We start from the raw sequence: 13,832 nt of genomic DNA, 5'->3' as shown, positions 1-13,832 counted from the left end.
CTGCAGCCGTTGGACAGACTGTTTGAAGTTCAGGTACTGTTTTGGCCTGACAACATACTCACAGGCCTACTCCCTTTAATTATGAGAAGAATGACATTCATGTTCATTATCTCAGACATGTATTAACAAGAGTTAATACAGTTTTTCTTTAGGTTAAGTTAAGCTTCACAAACGAAAAACAAGTCTTGAAGCAAAATTGTTAGAACTTTCCAGTCTAACTCAAACTTACGAGTTCTTGTAATTTTGAAAAGCCTATGGTGTCATGACGGTGCGTGTGTGTCTGGTAATGTATGTTAAACCTGCTTAATTTTCTGAATATGTAAATTACTCATATAATAATGTTAATACATAAAATTTATGGGTTTTAATAACAGCTACTAATCCTTAAGAAAATGCAGATGTTAGCAGGGATGATGGAGAGCTACCACTGAATACTACTACATTGATAGCTCCACTGTTACCATTTCTTAAAATGCTAATATACCCTTTGGAGTCTTTTACCATATATGGATCCAACAGCTAAATCACACACACACAGACACACACATAAAATTCTAGTATTTTTAGAAACCCGCTAGATCTAAATTATTGGTAGAGCAAAGCAATAGCACAGAGGATTCTATTTGTCTTGGAGAATAGAGACATTTGTCAATATATTTGGTTCCTGTCAGAAGGAGTCAAAGAAATATGCTTAAACCTGGTTTTAATTATTGCTATTTTCTACAAATCACTTAATGATAATGGCCATCTTGCTGCAATAAAATTCACACATGAACATTCCTGAGAGTTAGCCCACTGTGAGAAGCTCATGCAATTTTCCAGACCATCTGATGATAAGGGCAAAAGGCAAGTTCTGATACTCGTTCCTTGCTTTGTCTTCAGCATTCCAAGGCAATAGGTGAGCCTGCAGCAATTATTTAGTCAGGGTATAACGGATTATACCTAGCTGCAACCTTGTGCTTTGAATCCATACATCAAGAAGAATGCCAGGATCAAGTGTTTACTAGAGTAGAGTCAGCGAGAAGAAAATCATATGGTGATGCTCAGTCTAGTTTCAAGAATCCCAACAGTATTAAATTCAGCTCCTTGTCAGTTTAATTGAATATTTTCTGTGGTAAGCAGCAACAGTTTGTACACCGTAATGGTGAACATTTGCATCTCTTTTGAACGTTACCTTCCAAATCAGATCTTTAGCTCTGGCTGTGAATGGACTACTGTTTTTTAAACACACCTCCCCTCCCCAACATTAAAGCAAAGGCCACTTCTTGTAATGGAAGCCAAGCTGGTGGTCTTTACCGTGGAAGAGGGTGGAGTGGATTTTGTGCCTACCCAGCAACACACCCAGAGAAGCCCACAATCATTAAGAACAAGGTTAAATCAGTTCACTGTCTGCACTGAGACTAACGCCTCCCCTACTCAGAGAATGTCAGTCCTGCTTTCCTGAACTCCGCCTGCAGTATCTAGACGAAAGCGGGCTCACATTGTCTTCCACTGCTTGCCCCAGGAAGCATGATATCATTCTCAAACAAAAGCGGGAAAGCTGACAGATCTGTTGAGATGGGTGTGACTACAGCACACACCTCGCTAGTAAGCCCCTGTGGAAAAGGCAGTGACTGGCAGCTCTTCAGTACTGAGATGGCTATATGGATGATGTTTATAGCTGATCTCTGCAGCTGACTTTGGTTTTTCCCATTCCTGCGACTTTATGAAAGTTGCTTGCTTTCTGTGTCAATTATGTGCTACCACACAGAGAAACAGGAGAGACAAGAAAAAAGATCTCGAGTGACTTTACTTTTTTTTCTTCTCCATCCATAATGCTTACAGCACCAGATATCCTTAAAGTGAAAAGCTCAAAGTGATCTGAGAGCTAAATAGGTTGAATCAATGTGCAGCTAAACAATCAAGAAACTTAAGCTGCTAAAAAGAAACTGGTAATCAATGTGCAGACTATTACAGCAATGCCTTGGTAAGAATAATTCTAAACACACATTCAACAGATTTTAAACACCTTTTTTTTCCCTGTATTAATCTTTGGCTTTTTATAGATTCCAAAAGTAACATCTCAGACTCATTTGTTCATAATTTCACTTAGCTATAACATGCTGATCATCAAGAAGATATGGAAATTGTAAAGCAAGTTAAATGACAGTGAGAACTTCTGGCTTTTCTAGTTACCTCTTGCTTTCATTGCAGCCCTATGCAGTTTTACAGTGTGTTACTTTTTTACTGTGATATGGATTGGGACAACCTATGTATATCTCAATGAAGTGGTTAGAAGTAAGTCTAAGGTTATTGTGTGTTGTATTTATCTTTACTGATTTTGCTTGGTATATTACCCAGAAAAAACTGCCTAGAAAATCAAAATATGAATGGTAAAAGAAATACCCACATGCCAAGCAGTCAAGAATCCAACGGGAAGGCACAGGCTTGCTCAAGACTCTGTCTGCAATAGCTTCAATGAAGCATCTTTAGTACTAATATCTGAATACTACAAACTAAATTTGCACTAGTATAATCTTACTGTATACCTTTCTGCAGCTGTCTCTTATGACTAACTTCTGACTTGCTGAACTAATGACATTTGCTGATAATATTGAATCATTCTTCAGCTGTATTTGAAGTGCTATTAATTGATTTTTATCACATGCATTTTTCTGCACTTTTTGTCCATTGACTTTCATCTAGATTCCAGCTATCACATACTGGAATACATAGAAGCATCAATATTTCTGACTGTCCAGCCAGTTCATAAAGTTAGTTACAGAAAAAAAAAATCAATACTTAATCTGTATTTAGAGCATATTTTCTTGGGGAAAGACATCAGTGATTTCAAAATAATGAGCTTTCTGAAAAAGTTGATGCTGTTATACTGAAGAGAAACCTCACTGCAATGTGTGCATGTCTCAAAAAATTATTTCAACAATTAAAAAGAGGTAGCAGTGGATTTTACATGTAGCTAAATCCTCCCCAATATCTTGGCCGCAGTCCTGCTCTCACTCACTGTAAGAACACTGCACGGGTATAAGCGGTCTCACTGAAACAAACAAGTACTTAAATCAATAAAGATAAGTGCTGGGGTAAGGCATAGAGAGTCATGTGTTTTGCCTGCACATCTCATGAGAAACAACATAGGCATGACAAGTCAACAGATGGATGCCAGATATTAAAGGGAAGACTTACCTGAAATGATCAGGCTGAATCCATAGAGAACTAGATGTGCTAAAGGGTCCATGCTTTCCAAAAAATATCCATCCAGTTCTTACAGTTGCTCATGGAGTATCGTTTTCTCAGAGTAGACGTTTACTGGTTACTCTTCTCCTGCATGGTACAGAGTTTATAAGTCACAGGCAAGAACTTGTACCCTGGCGCAGGCTGGAACAGTCTCATTGCTGTCTGAGTACAGGGAGTTAAGTTCCTTTTTCCTGTTTCCTTTGTAGATTAGGATGGGAAAGGCAGGATCTTAAAGGCATTTTTGTATCAGCAGCACTGCAGGGCAGTTCAAATCTCATCCATCCAGCAGTATATCAAAACATTTATCTGGAGCTACTAGAGAAGCAAGGGACTGCTGTTAGTCACAGTCAGCAAAATAGGAAGAATGATAGCATCCTCCAGTAGGCGGAAGAGTGCAAGTATAAAGTCCTCCACCTACATACAGTAGGTGGAAATTGTCATCTCTTTCTCAGTGTACAGATTGCTAATTTCTCTGTGCTATCATATTTTCCCTTATTTGTTTAATCCACATGCAAGCTGCTGGCTGCAATGCATGTAGGCACACAGTAATAAAAATATGAAGTTAACAGAAAGAAAGCAACCAGCTGAATCCAGTATAGACAAAAGCCAGCCACAATCCATCAAACTACTCCATTAGTTTATGCCCTTTACTGGAAACAATTTTTGTCCATATTTCACAATTGGAAACAGACTGAAAACTTATTGCAATAATAAATGCATGGGGAGTTGTTATGACTTCAGTGGATCAAAATCTCACACCTCTCAGGGGGTCTCCAAACTCAGAAGCTGAAACGAAACATACATGGCAACATGTATGGAAAACATGGAAAAAACCCAAAGGAAACCAATAATGAAAAAAAAAAATTAAAGAAATGTAAAGACAGCACCCAGCTATAAGAACAGAATTGCAAATAAAGTGCAATCTTACTTGCCACTTGGCTAAATATAACCCATAACAATGTAGCACTGGGAAGACCTGTAGTTCTGCCAAGACATTGACACCCAGAATGACTTTTACAGAAGTATAGTAATGCTGATGTTCAGCATTATTTTGGAAATGGGGTATGGATTTTCCTCCTTTGATTTAATTTTGTTAGGAAGACCTTTTAGCCTTTAATTGGTGTAGATTTCAGAGGAAGTAATTTACACTCAATATCTATTGCCATGTGGACAGATGGGTGTCATCTACAGCAGATTTCAGTGGATTAATCCAGAGTTGCTTCTTGCCATCTGTCCCCTGAAAATATAAAACTGAAAGCCAGACCCAGTAAGAATTTAAACAGGAAATACCCTCTGGATGCAAAAACACAGTGTGAGGTCCCAACACTACTAAAATTTCATTTTGACGCTTAAAGGAAGCAGAATATGAGATATCTCTTGCTATCTAATCCTCAGCTGATGAAACAAAAGGATCCTAAATCTTAGCCTATATTCACAGCTAAAAAGTAGAAGGATTCTGGTAAAACCAGGTTGCCAGTGAAAAAAAATGGGCTAAAAGTAAGGATGGCAAGAAGAGGAAAACATGTTACTGAGTAACTCCAGCTTTCCTTGCATGTGAGGCTAATAGAAGCTGCTGACCACTAGGCTGGCCCTTGTGCATGCCCATGGCACATACTCACATGGGTATTTGACAGTATTTGGGCCCCATAGACTACACTCTTTCTGTTTTCTAAAGGTATGTGGAAAAACTCAGAAAGGCTGTCCAAGCCCATGACATTTCTAAAGTATTCTCCTTGGGACCATCAGTTTTGCTGATGGTTAACTCCTGATTAATGCATATCAGCATTCACATCTAACTTAACACCCATCACAACAGCACACATGTGTTTTTAAATTAGTTACAGCAGAGAAAAAAATTGTCTCTCAACATGTAAATATAACCCCAGCATTAAACATGACTTTTCGTAGCTCTGTTTGCTGAAGGCTAGTTTTATGATATGTCAAGTGGCCTGAACTCCTGACACCCAGCTTTCCTCTTTAGATAAGCAGTATGCTTGTCTCAAGGACAAACCATTCATCCATGCTGCAGTGCATGGAAATATGTGAGGAGGAAAAAGGAACAATGCCACTCTAAACTTCTTTAATCAGGTGGATGTGTTAGCAGAAAGCACATATCCTCTTGCAGTGTCTGGCTGCATTATGCTTCCTGGAAACAAGCCATTACTTTGGCCTTGACATGATGCTAACAAGCATTAGTAGGAGGCAGTAAAGGAACTTCAGGAATTATTGCTCATCACAATCAGCTAATGTGAAGCAGAGGCTCATAAATGATGGAGTTTAAGCTTCTTTTCTTAAACAGATCCTGTTCTCCCCTACAGAACAGCCCCTGCCACCAAGGTTAACCGCAGCACCTAAGCCAACTGTTTTGCATCACCTAGAAATGAAAGGTAGTAGCCAGCTGGTCAGTCAGAGGACAAGTGCTTTTCTGTCCTGAGCAGTGAGGATGAGGACTTCTATACAATGGTGTGGCAGTGTAGAAACTGGAGAGAAATAAAGGTTTCTGTGGCACATAATTAGAAGTTAATCATATCTGGAAGGACAGTGTGGAAGTGATATTGCAGTAAGTGGTTGTGAGAAACTTTAGGAGAGGCAGAAAAGGTAACTGATTCTATTTTTTTGTTGCAGCTTATTCTCCTGATTTGGCAGCCCATGCTGAGGGATCTGCTTTAAGAATATCTGCTCTGTTTTTCAGAAGATTTGTTAAGTGAGTGATTCTGAATATTTGCTAAATTAACACCAAATCAAGCTTTTTTTTTCCTCTGCCAAAATTGGATCAGGTTCTGGGAGCACAAGTGTAAGTGGCTTTAGTACTCCTGCTTTCCCAATGTCAAATGAAGTCTGGAGATAAATGAGGTTTTCCAGCCTCAAAGAGGCATCATGCAACAGCAGATAAGTAGAGCTTGTACAGCAGCTACAGAGTTCACATTTTTTGTTCCTCTCTGTTTTGTTACTGATTTTCTACTTATTTTTCCTACAATACTTTTGAAGGATGAAGAAGTCTGTGTATTTATGTTTAATGGTAACAACTATATATCCAAATATCTTTAAGATATTAATATTGAATCACTCCAAACAATACAGAGCAATAAGAATATGACTGCCTAAAGCAGCCCAGCATTAACAATGCAAATTTCATTTCTGTGCAGTTTGGAGAGACAAACACTAATTCTGTAAGCTACTTAATGCACATGAACTTTGCAGATCTGACTGTTGCTTCCAAGCACCAGGAAATGGGTCATGCTAATTAAAGCTCAGGGTTAGTGTGTTCCTCTGTTAAGGTTAAAAATATTTATTCTTAAAATCCTATTCGCAGGACCCACTATCTTCTACTTAGTTAATTTCACACTATTAATGTGATTCTAAGGTAATTTTTATTTGATGACTACATCATTTAACTATTCAATTTTAACAAGCATTCAACAAGTGCAGTTTAGTGATAGATTTGCTATCTACGTGTCTGTTCTTCCAAATCTATGTCACACTGAGATTGGCTAAAATCTTGTACATATAGGAGAAGCACACATACAGTGTTAGTGACCTGCAGTGTAACACTTCCTTCTCTTGAACACTCCAGTTTTAATTCAGTCTTCTCTCTCTGTGAGAGAAAGACTTCTAAATGGCAGATCTTCTTGAGAGTTTCAACAATATAACTTCAGCAATTCTAGAAATATGAAAGTATGAAAGATATGCACATCTCATTTTAAGGTAAGAAGTTAAAATGTAGACTTGCGCATAAGTAAATAATTTTCCTGACTAATTATTAAATACAGCAAACTACAGAAATCCAAACCATTAAGCACCCTCTCTTCAGTTAAAGAAGGAACAGGAAGTATACTGAAAATCTGAAGGCTTTATTTGGAATTTTGTCTCTCATGCAAAACTGTTGGGATGACTAACGCTATTGATGCTTTTGGCTATAATCATTACTTATCTTTCTAATTTTCAGTCCTTATCACCTCATTTGAAACAGTATTTGTGGACAAACTTGTGTTGTATGCTGGAGACAGACCTTACTCATCCATTGCTGCACAGCAGAAATCTTGTCCAAAGACAGCAGCACCCAATAAATTGAGCTCAGTCTCTTTAAATGAATATAGCTTTCAAGGAATTAGCTTTACAAGAGGAAACAAGAGCAGATCATTTTACATTTCTGGCTCTTCTTTTTTTTTTTTTTTTTTTTTTTTTTAAATGTGGGAAGCTTCCTCCATTTCAAAGTTTTGGCATATTGTCCAGTTACTCCTCCTTCCTGAGAGAAGAACCTGCAAATGTAGATGACAAGTCAGGGCAAGGAGCATTTCTTCCTCTACTCCAGCCTTCTGACAATCCCAATGAATGATTGAAGGCTGAGATTTGAATTAAGATTATCTCGGCAGTTGTGAAATGCTTAAAGGCTTCTGTCCCTTTTACTGAAGAAGAAAAAGATGACAACTATTTTGTCTGTGAGTAATTCAGTCCTCCTTCCCTACAATTAACCTGCATTTTGCAGCATTTCTCTGGCTGCAGTTGTCACCTGCAATTCACATATGACTTAGTGTTCACCACGGTGCATGTGTTCAAGTGAACTCCAATTTTCAGACTCTTTCAGAATGTGAAGGTTTTTTAAGTCCAGATAATTGCCACAGCCACCACGCCCAGATGCCTTATCACTGAGGCATGTTTCCAAGGAGTTCAGTCAAAGCAGATACTTTGCAGAACAGTTATAAACTAAGTATTTTATTATCTTTCTCCTTAAACTAAGACATTTTTATGGCTAGTGCCTCATCATAATGCCTGGATTATGCCTTGTATTTTCGTTTTAAATTTGCAACATAAAACCAGATGTGTACTGAAAAACGTTATGATTTCACTTTGCAAATGTATCCCTGATTGTGAAATAGCACATACCAGTACTAAGAAGCATTAACATTAATGAACATCATCCAGCAGAAAGAACTAAAAAATGCATCTCAGTGTTCTGCTTGTCAGGAATTTCTCTCAGGAATGCTTCATGTTGTCTTCTAAGCTCACCAATGCAAGGAAAAGATCAATTGATTTTGAAAGAGAAATAAGCTTTTTTGATCACAATGAAAAGCAGTGAAGGTAAGATGAAGCAGGGCGACCAATGAGAGGTTTAGTTCTTGCCTGCAGCAAAAATACAGCTGTGTGGGGATATGAAAATATCTGTGAGTACGAGAACAAGGTTGGTGCAGTGTCATCCCATCATGAGCTGAGAATATTGACAGCCATTCCTGTGCTCATCCTCATGCAAAGCACATAACATAGAAGTAACAAAACCTTTGATTAAGATTTTGAAACTGAAAAGCTTTTTTCCATCCAGCGTGGGCCGTGAAGTGGGATTTGGAGTAACAGATACCATCAGACCGGGTATCCTAGTGCCTCAGTGGCGATCTTCTGGGAGCAGGATCAGGCTAGGGAACTTATAAACAAACTGTACATACAGAAGCCCAGGGGGCTTGTTGGGATGCACCCACGTACATAGATGGAGCTGGGTGATGGCATTGCAATGCCATTCTCGATTTTCTTTTGTTTCTTTCATGGTGATAGGGACAGGCTTCTGAAGACTGAAAGAAAGCAAATGTCACTCCTATATTCAGGAAGACGAGCAAGCCAGGGAACTACGGGCCAGTCAGTCTCACCTCGACCCCAGAGAAAGTGACGAAGCTGTCAAACCCTCGCCAGACCCATGAAGGATGGGAAGATGATCATAAGTAGATAGCATGGAGTGGGAATGATGCTTAAGCAACCTGATAGCCTTATACAATGAGGCAATTAACTTAGTGAGTAAGGAGAGAGGTGTGGATGTTGTTTACCTCAACATCAGCAAGGTGTTTGACACGGTTTCCCACAAAATCCTCATAGATGAGCTGATCAAGTACATGAAAAGAGCAGCATGCTGGAGAGAGGGCTGTTATGACACGCATCTTCTGGGGAACACAACAAAAAATTGTAAACTTCACTATGCTGTCTTACAGAATCACTACCAAGGAGTAAGTCCATCCCCTGCCTTGAGTGAAAGTGAGTTTAAAGGAGCCTGTTTATGCCGTCTACAACTTTTTTCCGTTGTTCATTAAAATATGTTATTGTAGCACAACTGGAATTCAGGAGGCGATCTGTCCAGCCAACGGTTTGATTAGTGAGAATATTAGACTTCAACTTTACCTCAGCAAATAATGGGCTCTCTCTGGAGTAGCTGAAACTGTGACAGGAAGGAAGAGACATTAGTGGGCATTTCCCCTAGATAACAGTCCTTGGTTTATAGAAATCCTGTTCCATTATCTCTAAATATTATATTAATATAAACATACAGAGGAACAGCATTTACTGTCCTGAATTTGGAAACACAGTTCTCTCTGAAAGAATTTTCAGTATTTTTGTTTTACATACTTCTTTCTACTGAAAATTAACAATCTTAGATTCAGAGAAATGTAAAGACAAAAATACAGAACTTCTGTTTTAAAGGATATCATGGATCTTCTAACTCTGTCTATTCTAGTTCTATAAAATGAAGCACATAGTCTACTTCTTATTCAGAATTTTTTTCTACAAGAGCAGAACAACTATAAATCCAGACCCAAGGTTTTTATTATTTTTTGTCAAAGGCTTGTTTACTCTCTGGCTAAGATTCCTATCCAGTCAATTGTGTCTTTTTCTCTTTGATCATGACTAGCTTACAATGTAACAGGTGGAGGAAATTGTCAGTAAGTAGTCCATATTTATATGTATAATGCCAGGGAAATATATACATGGAATTTTGTTTTATATCAACATTTTCTGAAATTTCTGTATCATAAAGCACATTGTTATTTCTGTATAAGAAGTCCTGTGTTTGTTCTCTGTTAAATCTCTTTCTACATATTTTTATCACAACAGAGGTTGCAATGACACTGCAGCTTGAGACGAGGGAAAAAAAATACATTGCAGAAAATGCAAATAATCTTCCCTTTTATTTCCTTTATTGGTGAATATTACAAAAGTAAAATGCCACCCCCCAGTCAGTATTAGCTATGTTTCACTAGCTTTTATCACAGCTCTCTCCTTATAATTACACTAAAAATATAAAATAAGGAAGTTAATCAGTTCACTGGAAAAAGAAAACTTGCTGACAGATCTAAAGTACATTTGTTTTTATCGTACAACTTTATACTATGAAGCAATTCTGACTTAAAAGGATGCTTGTTATCCTTAGATGCTTTCCTTACTTGTTATAAATTGTCGTTTAAATAGGGATTGTATGCTACTATTACCATTTATCTTATTATACACTTCACTTAAGATAACGCTTGCGAGAGCCTGTTGGGCAGCCCTTATGCAGGGAAAATGCCTGTACGGTTTGACAGGTATAGGATTACAGGACAATTTAAAGATCCATTGTGCAAAGCAGACTGAATTGTCACATTTGAGATGCAATCCAGCAATGGGCCTCAGTAAAATACTGCTACAATTCTACACTCATTGTGCAGTATTTCTTTTTTATTTCTACAAGTGTCTAAAATTCCAAAGTTTATTTCTAAAATTTTTAAATCTTGCAAAACAAGGGATACTATTAAAAGCTATGGCTTCTAAAAACCTGGAAAAATACTTTTAAGAATATCTCTGGCCACAGTGGTGAGCAAATGAGCTCAGAGGTCCAGTTTTCCATGCTGCCTGTGTACATCTCTCATTGTTGGTCCACTGGGGCAGGAAGGAAGTGCCTGGGTTTAGTTCTTGGTGTTCTGTAAAGCTTCGATGAGAGCTTTGTTGTATTCTGCAACCAGCTTTCTCACGTTCTTCATTATTGGCTGGTAGTCACTCTCCTGACTTTTTGTTGCTATGACTGATTAAAAGAATTAAGGAAACAAACTGCCAGTATAAATATTAGCATAATTAGAGATCATAAAGGTACACAATGCAGTAAGTTCCCTTCGGCGAAAACTGTCAGCAGTTGCAAATAACGGAAAAAACTCAAATTGGTTCTAAAAGATTTACTAGCTGCCATCTCATGCCAAGCATGTTAAAAAAAATAAACTACATGCTTGAGTTAGATTTGTTTTCATATATACAGGCAGCATGTCCCTTGTGGAAGACTCTGCCTGCTGTTACACTGCAGACAAAACCATTTCAAGGCACTCAGCTTTTTACAGCCATACAGTCTGGCACTTCAGAACTCTGGCTAGAAAAGTCTCAGTCGAAAAAGGCAGAACCTTTCTTCCCACTGGCCCAAGCAGACTTAAAACTCTTTGTAAGGGTCTGCACTTGTACAGGTATTATAAAACATTTCAGCAAGTCAGGAGGTGCTTTTAATGTCCTGATCAACTTTTTCTCCTGATTTGTTTTAGAGATTTTTCTGTTAGAAAAAAGAGGATCTAAGATTCTTGCCTTAATAAAATATTCCTGTAGAGCTGTCTTTACAGAGGAGATGGCTGCAATTCCATTAAGTTACCCAAGACTTTCTTTTCAGATTTCTTCCAGGAATTAGAGCAGTTACCAGATACAATAAATGGGATGTCTGTTATATGAAAAGATAATGCTATAGGCAGATCCTTTATTTTTCTTTTCCATGATGGCTAGGCTATTACAGAATAGCCTGAAATATATTCTTGTGCCATTTTCTGAGACATGTAGCAATGTCTGTTGTTCCATACACAATACTGGATGATGCAGTCTGGTTTTCTATTACTTTCATCAACCTCATTTGTACTCTAATCACATAAAAGTGATTTGACGCATCCTTGAAATTTCAGATTTTTTGTTTCCTAAATAATTTTAAAAGAGATAACTAAAGATAACTTCTTCAGTGAATTCAAAGTCCCTAGGATACGAAATAGAAGGACAACTATGTCCTACTCAAATCTCAACAAGAACTACAGAGAATAATACAAGGTAAGAAGAACAAACAATTCTAATTAAAAAAACTTCAGAGCTTTTGCTAACTTCAAAAAGTGTCTTAAGAATGTCACTTGCCGTAAGTAAAAGTTCACTGAAGTTTTGGAAGGTCTTACAGGATTTGTCCAATGTAACTCTTTAATTAGCATCAGACAGCAAGAAAGCTACAATGCAGTTGCCCCATCCTAGGTCATTTTGCAGCTAAAGCATCTCCTTGTCATATTTTACCACAAATATCTGCTTTTTAATCTGCAAGTCCTCTTTATTTTATGAGAAATACATTAAATGCATTCCATTTGTTGTTTACTATTTCATTACTGATATTTATGGTGTTGTAAAACTGAAAAATACAATGCAAAGGCACAGTGATATACAGATTTTTCAAACAAAGCTACGCTTGCTTGATGATTTCAGACAAGACTGGACAGATGGACAGACGTGAAGATGATCTTCACATGAGACTTAATGGCAAAACTGACCCAACAGAAAAAACTCCAGACTGCAAGACAAATTTTATTCAGCGAATTTAGGACGCCATAAAATTGTTTCAGACAACACATGCAAACTTTGCTATGTGCAATATCTATCAGCTAACCAGGCATTTGCAAAACATTGCCTCTCCCCTCCTCCCCTGACTCCTGCTCCCCATTCAGTCTTGTCTTATTCTCCTGGAGGAAACAGACTTCTTCCTCAATTAATATAGTGCACGATTTTTACTGTATTTCTTAAAGAAAAGGATACATTCCTTCATCATAAAGTTATTTCGCTCAAGGTGCTGCCACTTCCTCTCCAAATTTGTAAGCTGAAAAGACAAAAATACCCAAAAATGAAAACTATAATTACTACACACATATTTTATACAAAAGGATTATTATATTAGTACTTCGCCGTCTTATCACTTGAGAAGCTAAAATTATTTTACAAAAACACCACAGAAATGAGAAACAATAGCAAGATTATTTTCAAAGCTGCCAATAGTTAACCTGTATATAAATTAGCACTTCATACATCTATTTGTATAAAAGCACTGCATGCGAGTGAAGTGGCAGATGGAAAAAATCAGATGAGAATTCAAGACTTGTCATACAGGAAAACGTGCGAGCAAATCAGGAGTAAAAAGGTGAACACTACGGGAAGACACTTATTCTCATTATACTTCATGTAATTTGTAAGATCTCTTCTTGAAATCAGTAAGATCACCAAAGATACAATATTTCCTGACACTGTCTCGGACTTTGAGCTATACAGAAGAAACTTCCTTACTTCCATAGTTAAGTTTCCTGTCTGATGCCAGAAGCTGAGATAAGAACAGAGCTGCAGCAAGTAGATTGTAGAAGTATGGGCTAAGTGCTGGCACTTCTTCAATACTTTCAGCATCAACAGGAAACTAATGTGGACATTATATCGATGGCTGCTTCCTTACAATACAATTTTCTAATATTTGTTTTTCTGATGCTACTGTTCAAGGTCCTGCATTTCAAGATATGCAGATGTTATTTTTAAATGCAAAAACTGAAAATCAGTCTGAGACTAAGCTTTCAGTGGAAACTAAGGCAATAAATGAGGAAAACATTGCAACATTTCATTGAAAAGCTTATTCTTAAGCCAGAAGATATGAAAATAGTTGCTATATTATTCAAAATAAATCTTAGAGTGAAGAATTAGTTATCTAGTATACTGGTTCATAGCAAACATGGCAGTCATTTATTTCCAAGACAGGATATTTCTGACCTATTACC

At 37.5% G+C, this 13,832-nt stretch overlaps 2 protein-coding genes across 4 annotated transcripts in view; both read right to left on the bottom strand.

The window, feature by feature from the left end:
* Positions 1-3,505, bottom strand: part of TEK (TEK receptor tyrosine kinase) — a 42,623-nt gene extending 39,118 nt beyond the window's left edge. Inside the window, exon 1 of the mRNA XM_069880619.1 lies at positions 3,181-3,505. Within this exon, the coding sequence (XP_069736720.1) occupies positions 3,181-3,232 (52 nt within the window). The 5' untranslated portion in view covers positions 3,233-3,505. The remainder of the gene's footprint in view (positions 1-3,180) is intronic.
* A 6,651-nt stretch (positions 3,506-10,156) lies between these two features.
* IFT74 (intraflagellar transport 74) overlaps positions 10,157-13,832 on the bottom strand; it is a 39,334-nt gene continuing 35,658 nt past the window's right edge. For all 3 annotated transcript variants that reach the window (XM_069880623.1, XM_069880622.1, XM_069880624.1), the window contains 2 exons: positions 12,835-12,895; positions 10,157-11,044 (listed from right to left, as the gene is read on the bottom strand). In XM_069880623.1, coding sequence (XP_069736724.1) covers positions 10,929-11,044; positions 12,835-12,895 — 177 coding nt within the window. In that variant the 3' untranslated portion in view covers positions 10,157-10,928. The remainder of the gene's footprint in view (positions 11,045-12,834; positions 12,896-13,832) is intronic.

Source organism: Phaenicophaeus curvirostris, chromosome Z, assembly GCF_032191515.1.
Source record: "Phaenicophaeus curvirostris isolate KB17595 chromosome Z, BPBGC_Pcur_1.0, whole genome shotgun sequence".
Taxonomy (NCBI): domain Eukaryota; kingdom Metazoa; phylum Chordata; class Aves; order Cuculiformes; family Cuculidae; genus Phaenicophaeus; species Phaenicophaeus curvirostris.
The sequence above is the reverse complement of the archived record's forward strand: the minus strand, read 5'-3'. Positions and strand labels throughout refer to the sequence as shown.